The sequence below is a fragment of the Onychostoma macrolepis genome, chromosome 04, assembly GCF_012432095.1.
Source record: "Onychostoma macrolepis isolate SWU-2019 chromosome 04, ASM1243209v1, whole genome shotgun sequence".
Lineage (NCBI taxonomy): Eukaryota > Metazoa > Chordata > Actinopteri > Cypriniformes > Cyprinidae > Onychostoma > Onychostoma macrolepis.
Window position 1 is genome coordinate 21,997,865 of NC_081158.1, and position 21,959 is coordinate 22,019,823.

Sequence of the window (21,959 nt, forward strand, 5' to 3'; positions counted from 1 at the left end):
GCAGGAATGTAATCATACATGTACTGGCCATTGTTCACATGGCCTAACTAGACCAAATGTCATCCACATATACAAGCATTCCTGCTATTGCTTGGTGTTCTGAATAATGCATAGAGGCATGCAGGCCACGCTGCAGCACTAGCACCTCAGAAAAAAGGAGAAATGCATCCATTGCAGCTATTTATAAGAGGAAAAGCATTCTGCGACATCAGAAGCATTTACCTCCTGTGTGTTGTGGGCTGTTGCAACACACCGTGTACTTCAGAAGGACCTCAGTGCCGCCCACATGCTTTCACATGCCAGACATTGACAAGAAAAAGCACTACAGCTCCATTAAATCCTTACCATGCCATTTCTCTCCTTATCAGAAGCTCTGTATGTTATGAAAGTGTGCGTGTGGGTGCGTACATTGATGATCCCGTGTGTGCTGCTCACGTTGAGGACAGTGTCATATTTTGGTGGTGAGTCTTCAAGGTGTCGGTAGGGGCTGTGCTGACATCATGTTACCTAAGCAACAGAGGGAAAGAAACAGAGAGAGAGAGCGGTGGGGGATTGAGAGGGTGTTTTTTGACTCACTGTTAACGTATGCTACTTGAGCTCTTCGTGATAATCTGCAATGTAAAGACCCTGCTGCTCTGTTTGCCATCGCACACACCCTGCAGTTCAGTCCTGGCGTATTCAAATAGATATTAACTACATTTGCATAATTTAGTATACATGAATATAATTTCGAATTTGAAATGCATATTAAGCTATGCTTAAAACCATAAAATATAGCAGAATCTACTGCACAGATCAGTGAACCAGTTAAAACAATACATGAAGTACAATGTTCTCTCACAGACTCAGTTCATCTCTACTTCAATAACCCAAACACACGAGCTGAGGCCAGCGCAAACTGTCTTTTGGCATTAAAATAGTATTGCCAGGATTTACCAAAGAAACATTAGCGCTGAAAAGGTGTGGACACAGTTATTTTTGTGCCTTATTGAATATGCATTTGTAGGAGTTTCCCTTTCAGACGCAAAATTTATGGGAAGAGAGTATTAAAATAAATCACGCAATTTACTAACGTTTGTCAAATTACTGGTATTTGCGCCATTATTTAACGCCCAAAAAAAGCATGTCTTAAAGCAAGCGGTAATTTGCGCTGCTCTTGGTAGATTGTTCTGGTCATTATGGAAATGTTCTGGCTGCGTCTGTGTTCTTTAATGTGCGCATTGTTAGTAAATTAGCCGCAGAATTTTCCCCTCCCTTCGGCGCTTTTATGGAATTGCACTCTAACGCCAATTTGCCGTTTAGTAAATCTGGCCCCAATGTCTATTTTCTATTAATCAAAATAATTTTAATAATTTAGTCTTAATTATAATTTATAATGACCAAAACCAAATATTTAGCAGTGTCCCACATTTTGTGCACGATAATTTCTCTGTTTAAAAAAAAGTTTAGACCCTGTTTTCAGCACTGCGCAAAATCAAGTAATGTTCAAAGCATTTTCTCAATTTTTACACAAACTGTAGTATTGACTGCATTCTTTCATTTTTCATTGGGAAATAAGCATTTATCAGTAACTAAAAACTAGCAGCTTCATTGAGGCCCATTTATTACATTTTGTCTGATAATTGAGATTTACTCTTTATTGCTATGTTTGTTGAACAAAATTACACAAATGATTTTAAACTGCATTTACATATTAGTAGCAGGGCTATAAAAATCATATATAAAAACTTCATATTAAATGAATGGAATATATAACAGCTTATAGGTTGATGATCAACATTTTACTGAAGGTTAAAAAAATCTCTTTTCACTGACCATTTTCTGAAAGAGAGGAAATATTTGATATTTGAGAATTTCAATCTCTGTTTTTATAGCGTATTCATTGAAAGTGCCACATATTTCACACATTTCTCCCTCACATCCCATTGCTTCCTCATTAAAGGTTTTGTATTTAACCATCAAATGGTAAAATCTGTTCAGTTTAAGTAGGATTGATTGCTCGCCGTGCTGTCGCTCTGAGGATTTGGTTGAGGCTTCATGCTGTATCACATCATTGTGTTTGTTTTTGCGTGTGGGATGTTTGTGTGGAAAAGAGAATGACAGAAGCTCAGAAAACTGGGTATTTACTAAATGATCTGCTCTGCTGGAGTCACGTGTCTTCCGTCATTCACACTTCTAACTGTGTTGGGATGCGTCTGCGAGCTCGCTCATCACTATTTTTGGGTAATCTTCATTACAGGGTTGTCCAAGTCTTTAGGATACTGGAGGAGACATGGTGACTGTAATCTTCCAGTCTTGTTACAGTATGTCTGCCGGGTCGAGGGCTTTATAATACACATCTATTCATTCAAGAGATTGTCTCCCCTCTGCTAGCCTTCTTCCCCGCCCCGAGCAGCTATTACCAACACTGCCTTCCACTCTCTGGCTCTTTATTATCCAACTCTATTAATTAGCTTCAGGATGATAGATGGTCCTGCTCTGGCCTCTCTCTCTCTCTGAATTATTGAAGTTAAAAGATTTTTACTCAAACGAACAATTTACTGCAGTTTAATCAGACCCGTCAACTCATTGCAAATTCAAACTGTCCTACTAATTACACAGAGTCCTTAAACAACAAAACCGTGTTCTGTAAAAAGCAGCAGTTTTTGAGGGACAAGGATGTACAGATTGAGTTATTAGGTATCGGGTTTGATATATGAGGTACTGGGTTTAAGGTAATAAACCGAAGTATGAGGTATAGGGATGAGGAATGAGATATCAGGTTTAATATATGAGCTATCAGGACTGAGACATGAGATATCAGCACATTTTGTATGTTTAAGCTTGAGAGAGTGGGCGGCTACTGATGCATGCTGGGATAATATCCCAGTCGAATGGAACGGGTCTCAGCAAAAAAAAAAAAAAAAAGTCTCAGTCAACTATTCACATATACATGTTTGATGATATGTTATAATAATAAATAAATATGAAAATCATTATCTTTTCTAATTTTTGTGTCTGTGTGTCTTTCCTGCTTAGCCATTGGTGTACAGATGACTCTTGAGATGTTGGAAAAAAGGTTTTGGTCCATAGCCACGCAGGTACTACTGCAATTACAATGTATTGCTTGCTGTCCGTTTATGCATGTTTATTTTTGTGGCTGCATTCATGTTTTGCTAACCTTGGAAAAAGTATTAATAAACAGATGTAAAATGTAATAATAAATGATATTATATTGTATTATAAAACAAATGTCAACAGGATGTCTCCACAAGGATATGTACACAAGCTTATGTGATACAGGCCGGATGTGTCCTGTCTGTTTAAACATTGTGCATTCTGTGATGGGAGGTGAAGACAAACACAATAATGTTAGTGGTGACACTCCTGGCACAGGCTTCTGTTTGACGTTTATGATACAAACAGAAGATGTTGAGTGTTGAGAGAGGGTTGGGAGAGTCCAGACGGCACTCGAAAAGAATGGGGAGTGGAGGCGATATCACTCTGTACATCCTCCTCAGGGAGGACACTCTCCCGTTTTTCTCGTACCCCTGGGATGTTCCATGCCTCCCTGAACGCTCTTCCACCTCACCTGGCACATTACCACTGTTTGTCTGTGTTCACTCCTGACTGCAGCGATATTAACTAATGCCTTATTCAGCGAAGTCAAAGCTAATGACAATACCACAGTGATTATTTTTACAGTTTTTATGTTTGAAATGTTAAAATCCAAATCCATTAAGTACATCTGTGAGGACCATCAACACAGCACACACTATGAGATGAAACATGCATGAAGTGAGAAAGAGACTGGCATTAATGTCGGTGTGTAAATTGCACAAGGTTATTCTTCGTCCTAGTTGAGAATAATGAGTGTTTTGCCGCTAAAGCACACATACATCATCTTTAAAACAAGACAAATGTACTTGCTTAGCAAAGTTGTGCAAGATAAATCATCTTTGAAGCTCATTTGCCCTACTCCATTGGCATTTTTAAGCATAAAGGTAACCTAAAACAAAACAAATTGCAATGAGGTAAAAAGAAAGAAAGAATTTATTTTTATTTTTTTAATGTTTTTGGGAAGAAGTCTGTTATGCTCCCCAAGGCTGTCAAAAAATACATTAAAAATAGTGATTTTGTGAAATATAATTAGAATTTCAAATATCTGTTTTCAATTTTAACATGTGTAATGTATTTCTGTGATGGTAAAGTTGAATTTTCCTTCAGAAATCATTCTGATATGCTGATTTGGTGATCTAATATTTATTAGTGCTGTTTATTATTTTTGTGGAAACCTTGACATTTTTTCAGGATTATGTGATAAATTGAAATTTCAAAAGAACAGTGTTTATTTGAAATATAATTTTTTTAGTAATAATGTAAATGTCTTCACGGTTACTTTTTACCGTTAAGATTAATTTAATGCATAATTGATGAACATTTATTAACAAAAATAAATAAATCTTATACTGACCCCAAACTTTTAAGCAGTAGAGTTCTGTATATAAAAAAGACATAATGCTTAAAAATTCAAGCAAATAAATTTATCTTTAGGTTGTTTCAATATTCTTTACAGGGATACAATGGTCCCTCGGAAGGACACACAAATGCTTAAATTAAGATATATGATGTAAGGATCTTTGACAGTAGTTATACTAAATATATACATGTCCCTGTGAGAGGAATTGTTTCTGCTTCTCCTGTCCTTATTCTCATCTGATACATGGCTAGAGTAAAAGCACACAGGAGCCTACACAGACCATGTGATAGCTTAAAGGCAGAACAGTGATGTTATAAGCAGGAGTTGAGTTTAAAACTATTAGTCCTAAGCCTGTGATTTCATAACAATTAACGCTTTTCCTTTTTTTTCACCACTGCTCAAATTATCTGGATGGATATCAGACGAATGACACAGATGTATGTACTCATAACAAATACAAGAATAATCTCGATACCTTAAAAAAAGCTATCATCAGCTCTGTTTCCCTGTCTTCTTCAATGTCTGTCTCTCTCTTTCACAGTGTTCAGGTGTAGACGGGCTTTGTCCTCTAAGCTGTACCGATAATCCGGTGAGTGTCTTACAGTGTAGTATTTATAGTGCATAAGTGCTGGGCATCTAGAGCATTTGTAGACATATCTGTAAAAATATGTATCGCCAGTTCTCCATAAAACTAATTCAATGTGACAAATGCTTTTCCTTTTTTGCGTTTGTGTGCAGGATGTTAGCTGCTACGTCATTGACAGTAATGGCTTTATCATCATCTCTAAGGACAGGACTGATGTAAGAGCACTTAAAGTGACAGGTTAAGGTCAACATGAAACGGCAATCGCAATCCAAACATCTGTAATGTAAAAATATAAAAGTAAAAATTGTGTGTGTGTGTCTCTCTCTGTATATATATATATATATATATATATATATATATATACATAGTTTATTGTTTAGAAATTATTATTGATTTATAATTGAAAAATATAGACATTAAAAATTCCTCTTTAGTATTTGTTTGCAGTCATTCAAAGCCCTGGAGATTTAGGTTAAGATAGGGAATGACACGCAGTAAAATTTCATCTAGAATGCCGTTTAAGTGGTTCAGTTGAAAACAGGTCATGGTCAAAAAAAAAGAAGAAGTTAATGAAGTCATGAAATAAAACGGGTCCTAAATAAGGACATTTATGCTGTGAATAACACAGATTAAAAAAAGCTCTATTTGACGTTGACTCAGCATAAGAAGGTGACTGTGAAAATGAATGAATGAATAAATAAATAAATGCATGAGGTGTTTTCCATCATTAGTAGCGGTCCTATGAGAGAGCCAGACAGAGAGGAGAACAGTGCATCATCAGGGTAAATATAGAGGAGGGGAGGGATAACGGGTTATCTGAATAATTCAGCGCACTGGGTGCAGTAAACGCTGACTCTGATGTAGGCCTGCTGTCTTTAAACGCTGTTTAAAATCTGACTTCAGTGCTGTATTGAACAGTAAAGTCAGCAAGCCTATGGAAAAGAGAACTAATACAGATGCATTCATTCTGAGCTGTCATTGTTCCTGTTGAAATAAATAATAAATAACTACAATGTCTTAAAGCCACGTGTCTCTGTATTCTCTGTAGGTTGGCAGGTTTCTGGGGGAAACTGATGGGTCGGTGATGTCACAGCTCTTAAAAATGGGCATGTTCAAAAGGTATGAGAACTTTTTTTGTGTTACGATACACTTCAAAATGTGATGTAATGCATTAAGGTGTAAATGCTGTCACTGCATGTTTTCCACAGAGTGTTACTCTATGACTATCAGGCCATGTGTAAGGTGAATCCTCACTCTGCTAGCGGCGCTCGACCCCTGCTAAGTGTAAGCATTGTCCTGTCTGTTTGAATAACGTCTAGCAGAACACAACCATCAGATGCTATCAGTGTTACTTGTAAAACATTACATTGCTGTTCTTGCGAGCCAGTGTGTTATGGGTGGAGGTCACAGGTCACAGCTGAACTAGATAAAGGCTTGGCCTTCACACCATGACCCTTTGTGATGGCGTAAAGAAAAAAAGACCAGATATATGGTTTCTGTCATACGTTCTTGAACGGAAATGCTCAGTGTAATTGAAATGTAAGGATGCCAGCTTCACTCTTTTAATCCTTTTTTCCCACATTCTGCTTTTCTTCCTCCCTCAGCCCTTTTATAATCTTTTGGCAGCACTGAGATGGTTCCTGTCGAACTTCCTGTTGTAAGTGTGGCTGTTTGTTAGAACATTTTCTGCGCTTCAAAGCATCAGTGACTCAGTTCATCCCTTGTAAAATCAGACATTTTCTCTCTGCCAGGTTTTTACTGGACTTCAACATCTACAGTCTGTGGCACTCAGATCCCTTTGCGGAGGGTATGTGTAAAGCAAAAAGCTCAGTGTAAAGTAATACCATCATTTCATCATTCATTTGTGTTCCTCACCTGTTTGTGTGGGTGTTCCTGTGTCTTCCTCACCTTCTCTCTTATGTCTTTAATTTTGTAACCCTTCCTCATCTTGACGTGTCACAGCCAAGACCTTATTCCATGCATGTAAGTGCGGTCTCCATCACTGTGCTGTGTGTGAAAAAGAGAGCAGAGAAAGACTTGGTCATGCTGTTATTCATGATCAAACGTGACATGTTTTTTTATTGCTGTCTAGATTGTTCAAATCACACTGTTGTTGAAAGCGTATAATAAAAGTATCCTATAGCTTATTAAGGACACAATTTATTTTGAAAGATAACTGTAGATTTGTTTTGTAGCTAGTAAAAAGTCAAAGGGGGACATCCTGCAGCCCTGTGACACTGAGTATCCCAGCTTCGTCTATGAGCCGTCAATCAAAGAAACCAACAGCGTGATCAAGTGTGGGAGATGTCAAAAGTAAGAACACACATAGATCATTTGACCACAGATGGATTTGGATGGAAGAGGGAAGGGATTATATCTCACAATTAAATATATATATATATATTTTTTAATAAGCTCTTGACAAGTCAGATTTTGTAATTATGTGAACCTTAAGATGTTCTTGGATTTAAATCCTTGGAATGCACTTCTGCGTCATCTTTCTGAACCAATTAAAGTTTAAGAAAATTAAACCTGCACAAAAAAACATGAGAGCGAAAGGAAGTTATACCCTTTTAAGTGGCTGGTTTTGAGCACTTCGATTTGGAACAACCCTACAATATGACGGCCATTATCATTTTCACTTCAAAGTGCCCTTCGGAGACGGATTTGTCTTGTTTAGAACACAGCATTTATGTATTATATCAAGCAAAAAGAGAATCTATGCTCACAGTCAGCTCTACTGTCTTCACATAGTTTCCTGTCTTTTTGACGCCCTCTAGTGGTGAAGACAAATAATCTACTGGAAAAGGAAACTACAGTATAACAACAGAGTATATATATATATATATATATATATGACAGTAATATTTAGGAAAACAGCTGTTTTAAGCATATTGCTTTATTTTCACAAGATAATGATTATGGTATTATGGTCCTCTTGCACCTCATCCCTTAAATTAATATGTGACCCTGAACCACAAAACCAGTCATAAGGGTAAATTTTTTGACATTGAGATTTATACATCATCTGAAAGCTGAATAAAAAAGGTTTGTTAGGATCGGACAATATTTGGCCGAGATACAACTATTTGAAAATCTGGAATCTGAGGGTGCAAAAAAAATCGCCTTTAAAGTTGTCCAAATTAAGTTCTTAGCAATGCATATTACTGATCAAAAATGAAGTTTTGATATATTTACATTAGGAAATTTTCAAAATATCTTCATGGAACATAATCTTTACGTAATGTACTAATGATTTTTGCATAAAAGAAAAATCAATCATTTTGACTCATACAATGTATTTTTGGCTATTGCTACAAATATACCCCAGCGACTTAAGACTGGTTTTGTGGTCCAGGGTCACATGTGGTACAAGCAAATATTTATCAAACTTCTGTACAATGTCTCAGTTTACTTGAATGTGCTAATAATATTTTCACTTTTTAAACTATAATTTCTAATCTATAAGTAGACTAATTTTCAGCCACTGTTTGTCTGTCCTTTGGCACTAATAGCACAGCTAGCCAAGCGTCAAATATCTTAAAGACATTCTATAATGAAATAATAAAAACGACTATTTATGTTTGGTCGATGTACAGTTTCTAGCAAAAAGTGCTCAAGTCTTACAGTATATGTTGCTATTGTTACACTGTGACTTCATTTTGCGAGCGTCTACTCGGCACCACACTCCATCCTAAATTGTATCTGCATTACTGAAATGTTTAAAAATGGTCATTTTGTTCTGAATAACCTTGGTCAAAATAACATTTTGTTCTGTTCTTAATCTCTCTCCTTTCTCTCTTTCTTTTATTGCCTGCAGGATGTTTGTAATTAATCAGATTCCTGATAGTAACTTGCTGTTGGTGGTGATTCAGGCCGACTGTGACTGTTCTCGGCAGTACGCACCCATCACCATGGAGCCCAAAGAGGTCAAATATATCCTTAAAACCCCAGCTAAATCAGGCTCCACAGACCACACACTGAGGAGATGAATCACAGCTTTGAATGAAATCAGTTTAGTCATTTAAAGGTGCAACCAGTACATTTCCTTCATTAGAAACGCTTTACACAAATGCTTTACCGGGTGCACCTTTTATAAATTTTTTTAAACAAGCAACCCATAATGTAACTTAAAGTGTGTTATATTTCAAAATATATATTTGTGAACTCAATCGAGCTATAAAGCTATGGTTTGTTGGTTATTCTTGCGTTTTCTTCTTTTTTCTTAACCACTGAGCACACAATGCCTCAGTGAAATGTGACCGCATGAGATCTCAGAAGATACGAAGAAGGCCTGAGTCTTGTCACGCTTACCATCCTCAAGTAAACACACACATACTAGATGGCTTTCAAACATGCATTGCAGCAATGCCTTTTGATTACTATCTGTCTGGCTGGTGCATATTTTGTGTCTCTGGTCTGTTTTAGGAAAATGCTAAGGACTGTGGTGGGGCCGCGGCAATCAGCTTGTCCATCATGCTGTTCCTAGCCTGTTTATCAGTCTCTGCGCTCATCTGTCGATGACAGAGGACCTGTTAAACTCCCAAGGGAATCACCTATAGCGCACACGCTCAACTCAGCATGTTTTTATTAGCAATAATATGAGTTGACTAGACTTAGAACACATTATTTTTCTACAGTGTAAAGTCTTCAACATCAATTATACGTAGCATTACTCATTCAATTTTAAAGTTTGTGGATTTTTTTTTGTCTCTTTGGTCTCTGAACCATCTGAAAAAACGTCTTTGAAAAATCAGTGTCATCAGTGATGATGGATGGAGATGAGACCTAGACGAAGGATGAATAGCGGCTGAGCTTCAGTGAACTGTGACATTACAGAGGAGAATTTATGGCCTGTAGCTGTATGTGACTGTATCTCTAATATAAAGCAGAAGAAAAGTGCACAGTCTATTGGTGTGTGTGTGTGTAAATGAGAGAGTGAAAAACAAGAACAGTTAGCATGGCTTTTCACACACTAAAAAAATGACCATTATGATATGAAAATGAGGTTGTTATGGGAATTTGAAGATGTCTTGTATTTAAACCTTTGATTTTAGTTGTCTGTCCTGCAACTTGCACAAACACTATTTTTTAACAATTATTATAACTATGCATTATTAATACAACAGATTATAAATGTGTCATGTTTACTTTCTTACATTAAATATCTTGTAATTTGTGTTTTCGCTCAGGTATTATTATGTGGTTATTTTTTTCAAATACTAACGTTAATGACACTGTGAATATTGCATTACAGGAATCCCATGTGTCTTACTGTACACCTAAAACTTAATTTTGAAATGCTTTTGAGTTAAAAGGTGAACATCAGTGATCTGTGCTGAAATAAAGAAAGAACCAAGAATTTTCTGGTGAAGTATTTTCTTATGTTAAATATTGAGGTACTAAATCTCATTTGAATATATATATTCGAAATATTAGATATATTAATTGTAATTATATGAATATATATATAATATAAAATATATAAATGTGTTTGAAAGAAGTCTGCATTTATTTGATCAAAAAATACAGAAAAAAAGTAATATTATGACATTATCAGAATTTTAAAACAAAAATTCGATTTAAATATATTTTAATGTAATTTGTTCTTGTGATGGCAAAGCTGAATTTTCAGTAGTCTTACTCCAGTCTTCAGTGTTGCTTTATAAATCATTCTAATATGCTGATTTGGTGGGAAATTATTATCATTTATTATCGGTGCTCAATTATCAATAATGGTTCTTATTATGCTGCTTAATATTTATTAATAAATTGTGATTTTTTTTTTTTAAAGGATTTTTCAATTATTTAATTTTTCAAAGGATTGTTTACCATATAATAATGACATTTTTAAGTATTATTTTTTTCTATTTTAATATATTTTTAATATTTGACTTTTCAGCAGTCACTACACCAGTCTTCAGTGCCACATAATCCTTTAGAAATCATTCTAATATTTTGATTTGGTGGTCAGTTATGAATTATTGTACTGGTGCTCAATTATTATTTTTATTATTAATTTTTGCTGCTTAATATTTTGTGGAAATCATGACTTTTTAGGACACGTCAAGGGGGAAAAAAATGCATATTAATGACATTATTATTATTATATCTGGGGGAAAACGATATTTAAAAAATATATATATAAAATAGATAGATAAATAGAAATACACTAAATGACTAAAAGAGTAGAAAAATATATAAGCTAAACAGCTTTGCTTGATCTGAAGGGCTTAATAAATGGGCTATTTTGTCCATGCATATTAGTATTATTCTTTCTTGCCAACTTTTATTTTGGCAAAATGTCATGGTCTGCCAGGGACTCTTGCTTTGTCAGATTCAGCGCGTGTGGGGAGGTGGGTCAGATTCAGCGCAGCTCCGCCGCAGCGCAGCGCTCAACAAACATCAGCCTCAAAAGAGAATCAACATGAGCGATCACTGAACCACTCTGATCCGCCTGCTCAACTGACGGCCATTCACTTGGCTTCGTTTCATTCTTACTTTGATCCTCGGATATCCGGCAAACTGTCTAATCTGGAGGAGGACGGGGAGGTGAGAATTTAGAAATATAATGGTGGAAATAAATCACAGTGGTGCTATTGTAAATCACCAGCTTTATGCAGGCTCACGCTCACAATATACGATACAGAAGCAGATGTCTGGCGACTAAACAAACAATCGCAATATTGGTTTTGTTATATATCACCTATCCGTCACGATGTTGAGCGTTTCTGATAAGCCTGGCTGATTTCAGTGTTTAGTGAATATGACCGTGTGGGGTGTCCAGGTTAATGTATCTGTTTGTATAAACCTGTCAAACTGCATGTCACGTCCGCAAGGTCACGCACGCAGACGCGAGGCCGAGCGCGCTCAAATCAAGTTTGCGCTTTCCCTCATTCATCTGAACATCAGTGACCGCAGCATGAGCAGGTGCAGGAGCCTTCTCGGTCCAGAGCGGGTAGCCTACATCTGACAAACAAACAATGCTTAGACATTAAAAATGCTAATTAAGAAACACGACGTGAACATGGCTGCTGTTACTGAAAATTGCGCGGGCTGCGATTCGGCTTTTAGGCACAAAACTGCAAGTATGTGATATTCAGAACAACAACAACACTTGCTTCCGTGATATTGCTTTTAAGACACTTGCAAAAACAAGAAATTAATCTCGATTAACTTACTTTTCTGGCAAAAATTGGTCAATTACGTGGTATAATTCTTCTCTGCTAACGAAAATGATATAAAAAACCCAAACCGTCAGGTTTTGCGTGTATACAAGCAGCAGTGCACAGACTAAACACCGGCCTGGAATTATGTATATGAATGGAACGGAGCGACGGAATAGAATTCTTCATCCGACTCAAAGCGTTCTGAAATCACCACTTTCGAATTCTATTTTCTTACCAATTAGAGAAACCCACTCCAACCAGTAAATAATGAACTATTGGGCCGTTTTTTGTGTTTTTTTACATTTACAACAGTGTTATTTTAGTACCATTACATTATGTTTTTACTTAGTTTATATATATATATATATATATATATATATATATATATATATATATATATGTCTATATAGTTTTTATTAATTTTCAGTTTTAGTTGTTTTGGTTCATAAATAGTGGGGGGGGGGAAGGTTCCCTTGGAAACTAGTTAATTTTCAGTTAATGTTTATTTTATTTCAACTAACAGTATTTTTTATGGTTTTAGTTGCCTACGTATAATAACCAACACTGATAAAAATGATTTTGTGGTGAAGTAAATACTACAGAAAAACAAATGTAATTTCTACATTAAATAATTTAGTTCAGGCAAGAATTTAAATAGAGTAAATTCAATATTAGTACTCAATTTAAGCTTGTAGAATTTAAAGTTTGAATTTATTTATTTTACTTGGAATTGTTTGTTATTTTTACAAATATTGTTTAAGTAAATATCAACGTCATGATCCCATTGTTCCCATCATGCACTTGGGCATGAGTAAATAATAAGGTTTAATTTTTGGTTTGCTGTTTTCAAGATGTATTTACACTGTTTTGTGGTTGCTTTTGTTGTTGGGTTAAGTAACTTGCTGTTTTGTGACATCTGGAGTTCATTTTTTACTCAAAATGACCCATTCATACTCAAACACTCACCGTCATTGTGTATCATGTGCCAAGTATTCAGGTCTCGGTGTTCATTCAGTTAATAACTATATTGAGTCAACATATTACCTTAAAATGAATGACGAGCTGTGTACTTGCTACGTGCTTGTAACTTAACCACATGCTTTATAGGCATTTTTTTCAGTGCTATGTTGTTTGAGTAAAGTTTACAATCTGTGACTGAGTGAAATGTACTTGAGTATTGTAGGGTAAACTTAAAATAATTAAGTAGAAATTACTCATCAAACTCTATCTGGCCACGTTAATTTTACATAACTTAGTTAAGCAGATTTTACTGAAAAAATATGCGTGCAAAAACTCGCAAAATAAAAATTAAGTAAATTAAACTTCTTATTTTTTTCAGTGAACCTTGATTTTGTAAAAGTTAAATTGATAAAAATAATTTAAACTAAATCTTATAATTATGATGGCTTTTTTTGCTATATTTTTACTGTTGCTGGTCACTGATGATGCTGTGTTGATGATTATTATTAATAATTACGTTAATGTTATCGAAAAATAATAGAATTTACAATACATACTGATTAATCAATTGACGATTGCTGTAATTATTAAAAATTTTCATACACGTTTTTATACTGCACATATGGTTTGTTTGGTAGTAAGGCTTTTTGATGGAGTTGCATTCATTTGTATTCAGCGAGCTCTGCTTTGCAAATGATTTTCCTGTTCCAGACCAGCATGGCCATGACGGGAGGCATGGCAGCGCCACTCCCGATGAGCAACCATACACGTGAGAGAGTCACGGTGGCCAAACTCACGCTGGAGCACTTCTACAGCACCCTGCTCACCCAGCACGAGGAGCGGGAGATGAGGTAAACCAATACACCTGTTTTCCCTAACTACATCAATCAACGTATTATTTGATTAGAATAAAGCTGATTTTTTTGTGGCTAGTCATGATGCAGCGGTTTCCTCTGTTTTAGGCAGAAGAAGCTGGAGAAGGTGATGGATGAGGAGGGTTTACCTGATGAAGAGGTGAGAAGATATACTGACCCTAGAGCTATTCTAAATGACTGCCTGAGTTAATAATCACACATGTGTCAACAAAAAACCTGTTTTGCTTATCTGCGTAGTGGTTTGAATAGGACTCAGGCTTTGTGCTTTGTGCTTAGTACTCTGCTTTGAGTACGCCAGTGATGCTTAATGTACGCCCAAAAGAGTATTGTTGCATTTGATTCAAAATATTTTCCTGAGTAGTTTGCATTTTTGTTGTAGAAGAGTATGAGGCGCTCTCTGCACGCTCGTAAGGAGACCGAGTTTCTGCGGCTTAAGAGGACCCGCCTTGGTCTCGATGACTTTGAGTCCCTCAAAGTGATCGGGAGAGGAGCGTTTGGAGAGGTGTGTCTATAGACGTCTACCGCTTTACCAGCTGAAATGAAAGCTCAGAAATGATCGTTACGAAATAACATTTTCTCATGGAGGCTTGACTCACAATTGATTGCAATAGAGTTTGACATTAACGACACAGTACTCTAATAATAAACATAGACCTGTTTTATAGGGATTTGTCAGTATTCAATAAACTATAAGTATGTTTATAATAGGATTAGGAAAATAGGATTGCCTCTTCCATGAAGTTGTCTAGTTATTCAGTTCTCTGGGATCTGAAAAAGCCATTGTGTGTTTGTATATGTATGTGTGTATGTATATATACTATACTATATTTAAGTTTTAATCAGTTTTATTTCTAAATAATTTTCATTTCAATTTTAATATTGATTTTAGTCATTTTAGTGCTTCAACTTCAACTTGTTCCGGTTAGTTTTCAAGGCAACATTTCAATATTTCTTGTTTGTTTTCAATGTAATATTTATATTTTATTTTATTTCAGCTTTATTTTTTTTTTACATTTTTAGTTTTAGTCAGCAATAAAAACATTGGTGTGTACTCATCCTCATTGACTTTTCTTTGCTTTTTTTGGAGGAACTGGGAGGATTTTTGAAACTTAACTTACATTTCATTGAAAATCTTAGTCGGTTCTCCAAAAAGCCTCATTCTGTGCTGTATTTAGGTCCGCCTGGTTCAGAAAAAGGACACTGGTCACATTTATGCCATGAAGATCCTCAGGAAAGCAGACATGTTAGAGAAAGAACAGGTATGGATTTGATTTAATTCAGCCGCCTCAGTCTTGTCATCGCAATCCACTGATAATATCTCTCCTCACCTGTATTCCTCCCTGGGGCAGGTGGCTCATATCCGGGCCGAGAGAGATATCCTGGTGGAGGCTGATGGCGCCTGGGTAGTGAAGATGTTCTACAGCTTTCAAGATAAACGCAATCTGTATCTCATCATGGAGTTTCTGCCTGGAGGTGAAGACAGATGTATAAAATGTCACATGTTCTTTACAGATGTAGCAGTTAGGGATTTAGAACTGGAAAAGGCAGTCTGCTCGTAGCAGCACTATGGAAACTCCTATTTTTAGAGCAGCTGCCTGAGGCCGTAACTCTTGTGTGTGTGTGTGTGTGTGTGTGTGTGTGTTCAGGAGATATGATGACTCTGCTGATGAAGAAAGACACGCTGTCGGAAGAAGCTACACAGTTCTATATTGCAGAGACGGTCCTGGCCATTGACTCTATTCACCAGCTGGGCTTCATTCACAGAGACATCAAACCTGACAACCTGCTGCTCGACTCACGGGTGGGAATTCACCTTTATCTCTTATTTACTCACACACAATATAACATGGTCACTGTGTTCAACAGAGATGAATGGGTTTGTGGAAGGCTATTGTACACTATGAAACTGAACACCTCATAACATACTGTCTTTGTTTTGTAGGGCCATGTCAAACTGTCTGACTTTGGCCTCTGCACAGGCTTGAAGAAGGCCCATCGGACTGAATTTTACAGGAACCTCACACACAACCCTCCCAGTGACTTCTGTGAGTAACCCATGTACAAAGATTACACAGAAACAATACACATCCAAATTGTTGTAAAATACAAATATTTACAATGAGACAAAACAGCAAAAAAATCAAGATAGTTCTTATTTGAATTCCATTTTTGAAGAACCAGGATTTGAGAAAACCTTGTATTAAAGTAAGATTTGTAAACCTGGAAAGGCATGGAAATGAACAAAATCTTATAATTCCATGTGTATTTTTAAAATGAATATTGATTTTTCTAGTTACGGCAAGTTTTAAAATATTTTATTAGATAGAAATAAAAATGCTTTTCCTTAATCCTTATTCAGTAAATCACAAACAACTGGAAAAGTCATACAATAGTGGTTGAGAACCACTACTGTAACATCCACGTCTTGTTCAAAACTTCTGCAACTTTCTCACATTTATTTATATCTGTGTGCAGAACATTTTTCATCTTTCTAGTCATATTGACGAAATAGGATAGAATTACCAATAAGAAAAAAATGTGGCAAAGTTCAGCAAGTCCTGTGCTGTTTCTGGCTGTGTGTAGCACTTACTGCTCTGCATATCCATATGAAGAATCACAAATATAGAAGTGATTGGCTGAAGATTAATTTCAGCAGGGTCCCTGATAATTTCAGTCTGATTATGGTGCAGACTACTTCACTGATGCTTTAAGTGGACCTGTAGGCAAAAATCTATTTTTATTTTTTTTTAATGTAAGGCCCTAATTAAACACATTTGCTCTGTTTCCACCTCCTTTAGCCTTCCAAAACATGAATTCAAAAAGGAAAGCAGAAACATGGAAGAAGAACCGAAGACAGCTGGTAGGAGAGTGTTTCTTTATGTTACAGGACAGAAATTTGCTAGTAGTATCAGTGATTCCATTCCTTTCATATACAGGCATATTCAACCGTCGGGACACCAGATTATATCGCCCCTGAGGTATTCATGCAGACGGGCTACAACAAGCTGTGTGACTGGTGGTCTCTTGGAGTGATAATGTACGAGATGTTGATAGGTTAGTAATTTCAGATACTAAACACTAAGTAGACGGGTCATATCAGGCCAGTCCTTTCTTTCTGTAAAAGCCTTTTACTGTAGCCTTTTCCTGTGCTAAAACAGGTGATTGTTTTGTTTTGTTTTCCTGTTCCAGGCTACCCACCCTTCTGTTCCGAGACGCCACAGGAAACTTACAGGAAGGTCATGAACTGGCGAGAAACGCTAATTTTCCCCCCCGAAGTCCCCATTTCAGAGAGAGCAAAGGACTTGATCCTTAGGTCAGAAATATTTCCATATATGTAGCACAAACTATATAGAAGAAAGGAGTCGATTTACAATTCGAAAACAAAACACCACTGGGCTTTTGAGGTTAAAGTGATTGTTTCTGTCAAGTAAAGAGTGCCACCACTTTCAAAAACTAGGTTTTCATTACTTGAGATAATTTAAAATTTGATCTGATCAAAGTGTTTGACTATGTTTTCAGGTATTGCACAGATGCGGAAAACAGGATTGGATCAGTAAGTGTGGATGAAATCAAATCTCACCAGTTCTTTGAGTCTGTGGACTGGGAGCATATCAGGTACTTCTGCGCACACACGTTTTTGTGTTTCTTGTGTCATCAGAACTGCAAAATCACTGTTGATAAACAGTACAAATAAAATGTTTATTTTGGCAATGTTAATGTAATCAAGCATTTTGTGTGCATCATCATAGAGAACCATTGTTTGAAGTTGATAACTGAAATTGAACTGTTCACCTTCTCCCAGAGAGAGACCTGCTGCTATTTCCATTGACATCAAGAGCATTGATGATACGTCCAACTTTGATGACTTTCCAGAGTCAGACATTCTACAGCCAGGTACCGTAAACCGTTTTTCATAGTCAACAAAAATTTACAGACATATTGTACATAAACAAAAACATACACATAGAAAGGATTTTGAACTGGCATCGAATTTGTAAATTTCCAGGTCTTTTGACAGCAATAATGATAAAAATAACAATAACAAAAAACAAAATAACTATATTAGCATCCACACCACTGGACGATGCCGTGGTTATTTAGTTGCATTAAAGTCGGATACATTCTGATTTGCTCTCAACAATTTTAACGTTCGTGTGATCATTCCTCTGTGTTATTATCATTAAAGTTGTGGTGTGTACTTTGCTATTTTCTTAGAAATTTCTTAAAACTATTATATTGCACTATATAACTCTTATAGTTTTCATCCTTTGTGTGAATGGGCCTTAATACTGATTCAGTGTCCCACATGGCCAAGTTAATTTATTGTCAAGTTTGTTTAATCCATTTAAGTTATGGTTTCTTTCAGAAATTTCTTGTTTTCCAGTTTTTAGAAAAATGGTTTAGGCTATACAAGTAAAATAAGATATGAATAAAGTAATATTTAAATATATAAATATTATACATTTATATTATATTATACATTATACACAGCTTAGTCCTGTAAAATGTACTGATTTATTAAGTAGTGAATGACTTATAATACATTTTATAGACTAAAATGTACCCATAGTGCTCAGGGATCAAGCATCTTGAAACCGTTCTCTTGATGTATGAAGTCTACCTGAGAAGAGACCCATTATCTGTTGTCTATGACCTTTAGACTCGATACAGACCATGTGCAATGGATATAACACACTTTTACATACACTCATATATGAACAGATGCAACCCATAAATAACTATACTGTATATACAGGTGCATCTCAAAACATTAGAATATTGTGAGAGAATTTTATTTTTTATTTCAAAAAGTGAAACTTTCATATATTTTAGATTCATTACATGTAAAGTAAAACATTTCAAAAGTGTTTTTTTTTTTTTTTTAATTTTGATGATTAGAGCTTACAGCTCATGAAAGTCAAAACTCCAGTATCTCAAAATATTAGAATATTTACATTTGAGCTTCATTAAATGACCATCCCTACAGTATAAATTCTGGGTATCTCTTGTTCTTTGAAACTACAATAATGGGGAAGACTGCTGACTTGGCAATGATCCAGAAGTCAATCATCGACACCCTCCACAAAGAGGGTAAGTCACAGAAGGTCATTACTGAAAGGGGTGACTGTTCACAGAGTGCTGTATCAAAGTATATTAAATGCAAAGTTGACTGGAAGGAAGATATTGTGTAGGAAAAGGTGCACAAGCAACAGGGATGACTGCAAGCTTGAGAAAACTGTTAAGCAAAGCCAATTCAAACACTTGGGAGAGCTTCATAAGGAGTGGACTGAAGCTGGAGTCAGTGCATCAAGAGTCACCACGCTCAGACGTCTTCAGGAAAAGGGCTACCAATCCACTTCTGAAACAGAAACAACGTCAGAAGCATCTTACCTGGGCTAAGGAGAAAAAGAACTGGACTGTTGCTCAGTGGTCCAAAGTCCTCTTTTCAGATAAAAGTTAATTTTGCATTTCATTTGGAAATCAAGGTCCCAGAGTCTGGAGGAAGAGTGGAGAGGCACAGAATCCAAGCTGCTTGAAGTCCAGTGTGAAGTTTCCGATGTCAGCGATGATTTGGGGTGCCGTGACGTCTGCTGGTGTTGGTCCATTGTGTTTTATCAAAGTCAATGCAGCTGTCTACCAGGAGATTTTGGAGCACTTTATGCTTCCATCTGCTGACAAGCTTTATGGAAATGTTGATTTCCTTTTCCAGCAGGACTTTAGCACCTGTCCACAGTGCCAAAACCACTTCTAAGTGGTTTGCTGACTATATTACTGTGCTTGATTGGCCAGCCAACATGCCTGACCTGGACACCATGTGGAATCTATGGGATATTTTCAAGAGAAAGATGAGAAACAGTCGATCCAATAATCCAGACGAGCTGAAGGCTCAATAGTGCCTCAGCAGTGCCACAGGCTGATCGCTTCCATGCAACACCTCACTGATGCTGGAGTTTGTGCTAAAGGAGCCCCGAACAAGTATTGAGTGCATAAATGAACATACTGTAAAGAACTTGAACTTTTCTGTTTTGCAAATCCTATTTTTGATTGTCCTTAGGAAATATTCTAATAGTTTGAGATACTGAATTTTTGGCTTTCATGAGCTGTAAGCTCTAATCATCAAGATTAAAACAAAAAACTTTTGAAATGTTTTACTTTACATGCAATGAATCTAGAATATATGAAAGTTTCACTTTTTGAAATAAGCTACAAAAATAAATGACCTTTTTCATGATATTCAAATTTTTTGAGATGCACCTGTATTTCATGTCACTATTTGTTGTTCTGACTGTCCTCCTCACCTCTCATTTCAGTGACAAATGTAACAGAACCAGATTTCAAGTCCAAGGACTGGGTTTTCCTTAACTACACCTACAAACGTTTTGAGGGATTGACACAGCGTGGCACCATCCCCACTTACATGAAGGCGGGCAAGGCGTGAAACTGGCACTGATGGTCTGGAAGAGAAGGATTAGAATGTAAATGACAATTCAAATGCAGATTTCTGCAGATGAAAAGCTTATGCACTGCCGCTTTGAGCTACACAGTAGACCTGTTCTCAGAGGAGTCCCTGGGGACGATAAAAGGGAAAATGCGGAAAAAAAGCATAATAATTATATGGCCAAACATATGGAGAGACTCTCTTGTCCTGCTGCTTAGCTAAAAGGAGACACAAATGTTGTCCAAATGCTCTTCAACACTGGATCAAACAGGGTCACAGATAAAAAAAAAAAAAAAGGGAAGCAGATACATCACTGAAGCCTTACGTTCAGAAAACAGAGGATGTTTTAACCTCGAACCTCTTAGTTGACTAAACTGCAATAAAGTTAATTTCTCTCAGTCATTTTTAAGCTTCTTTCCCCCAGGAAGTTGAGAATCTGTATAAACCCAAATGAAACATGTACACTGTTAGACACACTGTATGATATAGTTAACTACCTGATGCTGAATATTTCCCACAAGTGTATTTTGTGTTTTTGTGCAGTTGTTTTAATGTATGATTGCAACCTACCTAGAAGAAACTTGAAGAAGAGGAGTTTTGGTTTCTGTTTATGTCAGTGCCAGTGAGCAGCCAGCCCTCCTCTACCTGTTCCCTGTGCATTTCATCCACACAGTGATGTAGTTGATTCATTTTTGTTTGATTGTGAGTGTTGTTGACCTATGCAACCATTTTTGTAGTTCTGTTGCAACACATGCAAGATGTAGCTTCAGTCAGTGGTTTTAAAGGGAAGATAAATAATGCTAAAAACTTGCCCTCCTTTATGTAATAATTAAGTTTTAGAAATCTACAGGGTTTAAAAGGATGAAAATAATCAGCTGAATTGCAAGAACATTTTACATATCGGCATAATTAACTTAAGATGATCAAAGCTTTAACCAAATAACAACTACGTAATGGAGAACACAAATTGGTAAGTTAACTTCCAGTGTATGGCTGTTAAAAGATTTGGCGTTATTGTATATGGAGTATGAGACATCACAGCCAGTAACGTTAAATATTTCTTACAAGCTGTCTTAGTTGTTAGTGGAGGATATTTAGTGACTGGACACCTGCTGTTATGCATGACTACAAGTACTAGACAGGCTGAAAAGAGAGCAAATGCTGTAGCTTATGTGTAAAAGATTGGTGCTGGGGGTTTTTACTTAATATATTCACTTTTTTGTTTAGTTTTTTGCTTTGTTAAATGTTTACTTGGTGTAAAAATGTAAAAGCAAGAAATAAATGTTAAAAATATGGAAAGTTTTCACAGCTGTAATTGGCTGAGCATGGACCCAATTTATACAAATCAATTGGAAGTCAAGCACCCTCTCTAGTGGTGGTTTCTATAACTACAATTTAACAATAAAGCACTGATCAGCACATTACATTTTTATAAGTTTAAGAAAATTTACTTTTTCAATAGTTGACACTT

The 21,959-nt window shown here is 36.2% G+C and overlaps 3 protein-coding genes across 7 annotated transcripts in view; 2 read left to right on the forward strand and 1 right to left on the reverse strand.

Moving 5' to 3' along the window:
• Positions 1 to 10,399, forward strand: part of cacna2d4a (calcium channel, voltage-dependent, alpha 2/delta subunit 4a) — a 44,782-nt gene extending 34,383 nt beyond the window's left edge. The window contains exons 29-41 of the mRNA XM_058772389.1: positions 3,019 to 3,080; positions 4,882 to 4,896; positions 5,001 to 5,048; positions 5,198 to 5,260; positions 6,094 to 6,164; positions 6,254 to 6,329; positions 6,650 to 6,702; positions 6,797 to 6,852; positions 7,008 to 7,028; positions 7,241 to 7,358; positions 8,866 to 8,981; positions 9,286 to 9,368; positions 9,474 to 10,399. Coding sequence (XP_058628372.1) covers positions 3,019 to 3,080; positions 4,882 to 4,896; positions 5,001 to 5,048; positions 5,198 to 5,260; positions 6,094 to 6,164; positions 6,254 to 6,329; positions 6,650 to 6,702; positions 6,797 to 6,852; positions 7,008 to 7,028; positions 7,241 to 7,358; positions 8,866 to 8,981; positions 9,286 to 9,368; positions 9,474 to 9,569 — 878 coding nt within the window. The 3' untranslated portion in view covers positions 9,570 to 10,399. The remainder of the gene's footprint in view (positions 1 to 3,018; positions 3,081 to 4,881; positions 4,897 to 5,000; positions 5,049 to 5,197; positions 5,261 to 6,093; positions 6,165 to 6,253; positions 6,330 to 6,649; positions 6,703 to 6,796; positions 6,853 to 7,007; positions 7,029 to 7,240; positions 7,359 to 8,865; positions 8,982 to 9,285; positions 9,369 to 9,473) is intronic.
• The window catches only part of lrtm2a (leucine-rich repeats and transmembrane domains 2a), a 29,273-nt gene extending 16,795 nt beyond the window's left edge, over positions 1 to 12,478 (reverse strand). Inside the window, exons 1-3 of one of the 3 annotated variants that reach the window (XM_058772668.1) lie at positions 12,227 to 12,478; positions 6,921 to 7,052; positions 409 to 507 (exon numbers count right to left, since the gene is read on the reverse strand). The gene's annotated coding sequence lies outside the window, so the exon portion shown is untranslated. Of the gene's footprint in view, positions 1 to 408; positions 508 to 6,920; positions 7,053 to 11,856; positions 11,997 to 12,226 lie in introns of those variants that run through there. The other 2 variants (XM_058772667.1, XM_058772666.1) reach the window with 2 other exon arrangements.
• On the forward strand, positions 11,376 to 21,790 carry stk38l (serine/threonine kinase 38 like). 3 transcript variants are annotated; one of them, XM_058772663.1, is made up of 14 exons: positions 11,376 to 11,597; positions 13,851 to 14,025; positions 14,137 to 14,188; positions 14,429 to 14,551; positions 15,225 to 15,308; positions 15,399 to 15,522; positions 15,696 to 15,850; positions 15,992 to 16,094; positions 16,848 to 16,909; positions 16,986 to 17,103; positions 17,239 to 17,362; positions 17,569 to 17,664; positions 17,852 to 17,943; positions 20,361 to 21,790. In XM_058772663.1, exons 2-14 carry the CDS (start codon positions 13,868 to 13,870, stop codon positions 20,486 to 20,488), a joined length of 1,419 nt encoding a protein of 472 aa, XP_058628646.1. In that variant the 5' UTR covers positions 11,376 to 11,597; positions 13,851 to 13,867; the 3' UTR covers positions 20,489 to 21,790. The 3 variants fall into 3 exon arrangements, with proteins under 3 accessions (XP_058628646.1, XP_058628648.1, XP_058628645.1); XM_058772665.1 differs by having other exon boundaries at positions 13,886 to 14,025; XM_058772662.1 differs by lacking the exon at positions 11,376 to 11,597 and adding an exon at positions 12,019 to 12,133.
• The last annotated feature ends 169 nt before the right edge of the window (positions 21,791 to 21,959 follow it).